Raw genomic sequence first — 2,992 nt, 5'->3', positions numbered from 1 at the left:
AAATTTACCTAGCTGCCTGAGAACCCGCATCTGCATTAAGCTATATACAAACCACTTTGTAAATAATGGGATAAGTTTCTCTTTCCCTAAAATAGTCAAACTTATACAGTATTTGTCCAAATGTACTCCCAGATGCATCCAGGCACTAAGAAGGGAAATGCCAATCAGGCCTGAACCAGTTTTGGGTATACTGCATAGTAAAACAAACTGTGTCCTCCAAGTGAACTTTTACGGAGAAACCTCTCACTATTCACCATCTTATGTCAATGCATGATTGGGCTTGCATAGTATTACAGTCAGATGCATTATGGGAATGGACATATACACAGTAGAAAATGAAAATATGACCTAATCTATCAATCAAAATAGAGAATCACTCGGAATACACCCTTTCTTCCTTTAGACTCCACAAAAAGAGACAGTGGGCAGGAACCCGGTGCCTCTGAGTATCTTCACTCTTAGGCCCAGTGCTCCCTTGCAGTGTGTTCTGATCTTTGCTACTGTTCTGCTTTAAATAAGTTTCCTTGATAGGTCTGTAAATCTGTGTGGGCTTCTTCAGTTCCTTGAATAAGAGGCTAAGAACCTAGAAAGACCAACCTTGAGCCAGCCACTGGCAGCACAGCCTCCCTGGTCTAGCTCACTGGCTTTTCCTCTAAATTTTGCACCTTCCATAAAAAAAGCAGATGCTCAAGGCGAGGCCTTTATTACACAGAAGGGCAGGCGTGTCTCTCACTCTGCGCTGCTTATTTTAGAGCTGCAGCTACAGTCGGCAGCAGTGTTTGAACCGACTTCTGCATTCTACAGGCAGGATGGAGCACCCGTGGGTCTTCTGGCTCTTGCAAGCGCCACCCATTTTCTTGCACTGAAAGGATTTACTATTTCTTTTATGCCCTGTAAGGGAAGGGGAAGAAAAGAGAAAAGAAATAAGTGAAATATCATTAAACCACGAATACTAGAATTTATCATGTCTAGCAACAATAGACAAAACATAGTGACAGGATCAACTCTAACTTGGGACTAGCAAGTTGGCTCAGTGGATAAGAGCACTGTCTGCTCTTGCAGAGGACCCAGGTTTGGTTTCCAATACCCACATGGTGGCTCACAACTGTAACTCCAGTTCCAGGAGATCTGATGCTCTCTTCTGACCTTCACAGGCAGTGCATAGCACAGATGCACTTTACATATGCAGGCAATATACTCATGCACATATAACAAAAATAAATTACATATATATATTACATATATAGTCTGTTAGTTCAGGTATAACCTGGAAACTGGGGAATGCTTTCGCATTGGCAGAGTATGAAAAAAAATCAAGAAGATTTGTTGATATATAAAGTTCAAATTTCAACGTCCATTAGTTCTATGGGAAGACAGCCACCCTTGCTCATTCACATACTCTGTTTTCATGATAAAGGCAGAGCTGACCTGTGAGGGCAGAGGCCATGTGGCCCTCAGAGCCAGAAGTCTCTATTTCCTGGTCCTTAACAGAGAAAGCCTGTGGTACCTGTGGCATAGTTCTTTCCTTTTCAAATGAAAAGACTTAGCAAAGCACAATGGTGCACGCTTTTAATCCCAGCACTAGGGAGGCAGAGGCAGGTGGATCCTTATGAGATGGAGGCCGGCCTCATCTACACTGAGTTCCAGAACAGCTGGAGCTACAGCGGTCTCAGAATAACAACAGCAAAAACAAACAAAAAGTCAAGTGAAGAGACTTTGGGTCTGAAAAAGCACCATGTGTGACTGTGTTCCAGGAAAGTGACTGCAATGAACTTCCTTTCTTGTGTTAGTCTTAAAACTTCCCTGAAGCGCCTTCCTCTTTTACAGTGAAAAACGTTACAAGTGTGCAGCAAACATTAAACGTTATGCAATGCGGCAGCGGCTGGGGAACTGAAGTGGTGTGCTGACCGTTGAGGCCGTGCACATGCCTCTAATCCCAGCACTCAGGAGGCAGAGGTAGGTGGGTCTCTTCGAGATCCAGGCCAGCCTGGGGTAGTCTACATAGAGAGTTCTAAGCCACCTGTGGTTACACAGGGAGACCCTGACTCTAAAAAACAAACAAACAAACAAAGAAAAAACAGAGAAGAATGAAAGACAACCGTGAGGAAATACTGAATGTGATGTGAAGGGGTTCTCTCAAAGCCTAAGGTTTCTAAGTGTGCTGTGTTGTGACAGAAAGCACATTCAATTGGGAATTAGGGACTCTGATTCCGATTACTGCCACAACAGAACTGTGGGCACACAGGCATTTTAAGAAGAAGGTAAATATAAATATACAGGTATATCATATATCAAACCTTTATCCACCTCCATATCCATATCAATAGATGTATCATCTACCTATATATCTATCATCTGTCATCTATCTATGGTCTATTTACCTGTCCCCATATAATCTACCAAGCTAGCTAGTTTACCAGCTAGCTAGTTATAGTCTATTATCTATCATTACCATTAAGTTGTCTCTACCAGTACCCAGACCAGGGCCGGCCTGCTGCCCATTTCCCTTGCTCCATTCTGGGCCCTTGTCTGAATGAGTTGGCATGGGTCCTGTGCCTGATGCCACCATTGCTGAAAATTCACATGTAAGCTTCCAGTGGCCTGGAAGCCTCTACTGCCCCGTGTTCATCAACCAGCCCTGGCTCCACTCCCTCTTCCACAATGGTCCCTGAGCTGTGGGTGGGTGAGGTTTAATACACAATCTTATCCAGAGACACACACTCTGCAAGAACACAGCGCCAGACAGGAAAGACCTCCCTTGGGGTGGTTGGTCAGAGTAGTCCAAGAGACTCCCAAAATAACACAGGCTATTGCAGAGTTCTTGGTTATCTCCCCAAACTGGGAGATAAGACCCTATTAGCTTAAGACAGGACATACTTTAGATGCAGGACTTGGGGCAATGAAGCAGGAACTGACCTGGAAGCCTTCTACCTAAAGTTTATCGCTCATAGTTCTAGAGGATACCATGCAAGCTGCTAAGAGAGAAAAATCT

At 44.0% G+C, this 2,992-nt stretch overlaps 1 protein-coding gene across 1 annotated transcript in view; it reads right to left on the bottom strand.

Moving 5' to 3' along the window:
- Positions 1-760: 760 nt before the first annotated feature.
- The window catches only part of LOC108491170 (beta-defensin 33-like), a 4,459-nt gene continuing 2,227 nt past the window's right edge, over positions 761-2,992 (bottom strand). Inside the window, exon 2 of the mRNA XM_017799888.1 lies at positions 761-891. Coding sequence (XP_017655377.1) covers positions 761-891 — 131 coding nt within the window. The remainder of the gene's footprint in view (positions 892-2,992) is intronic.

Source organism: Nannospalax galili, unplaced genomic scaffold (genome assembly GCF_000622305.1).
Source record: "Nannospalax galili isolate Female #2095 unplaced genomic scaffold, S.galili_v1.0 scaffold6470, whole genome shotgun sequence".
Taxonomy (NCBI): Eukaryota; Metazoa; Chordata; class Mammalia; order Rodentia; family Spalacidae; genus Nannospalax; species Nannospalax galili.
This window is presented reverse-complemented; position numbering and strand designations above follow the sequence as displayed.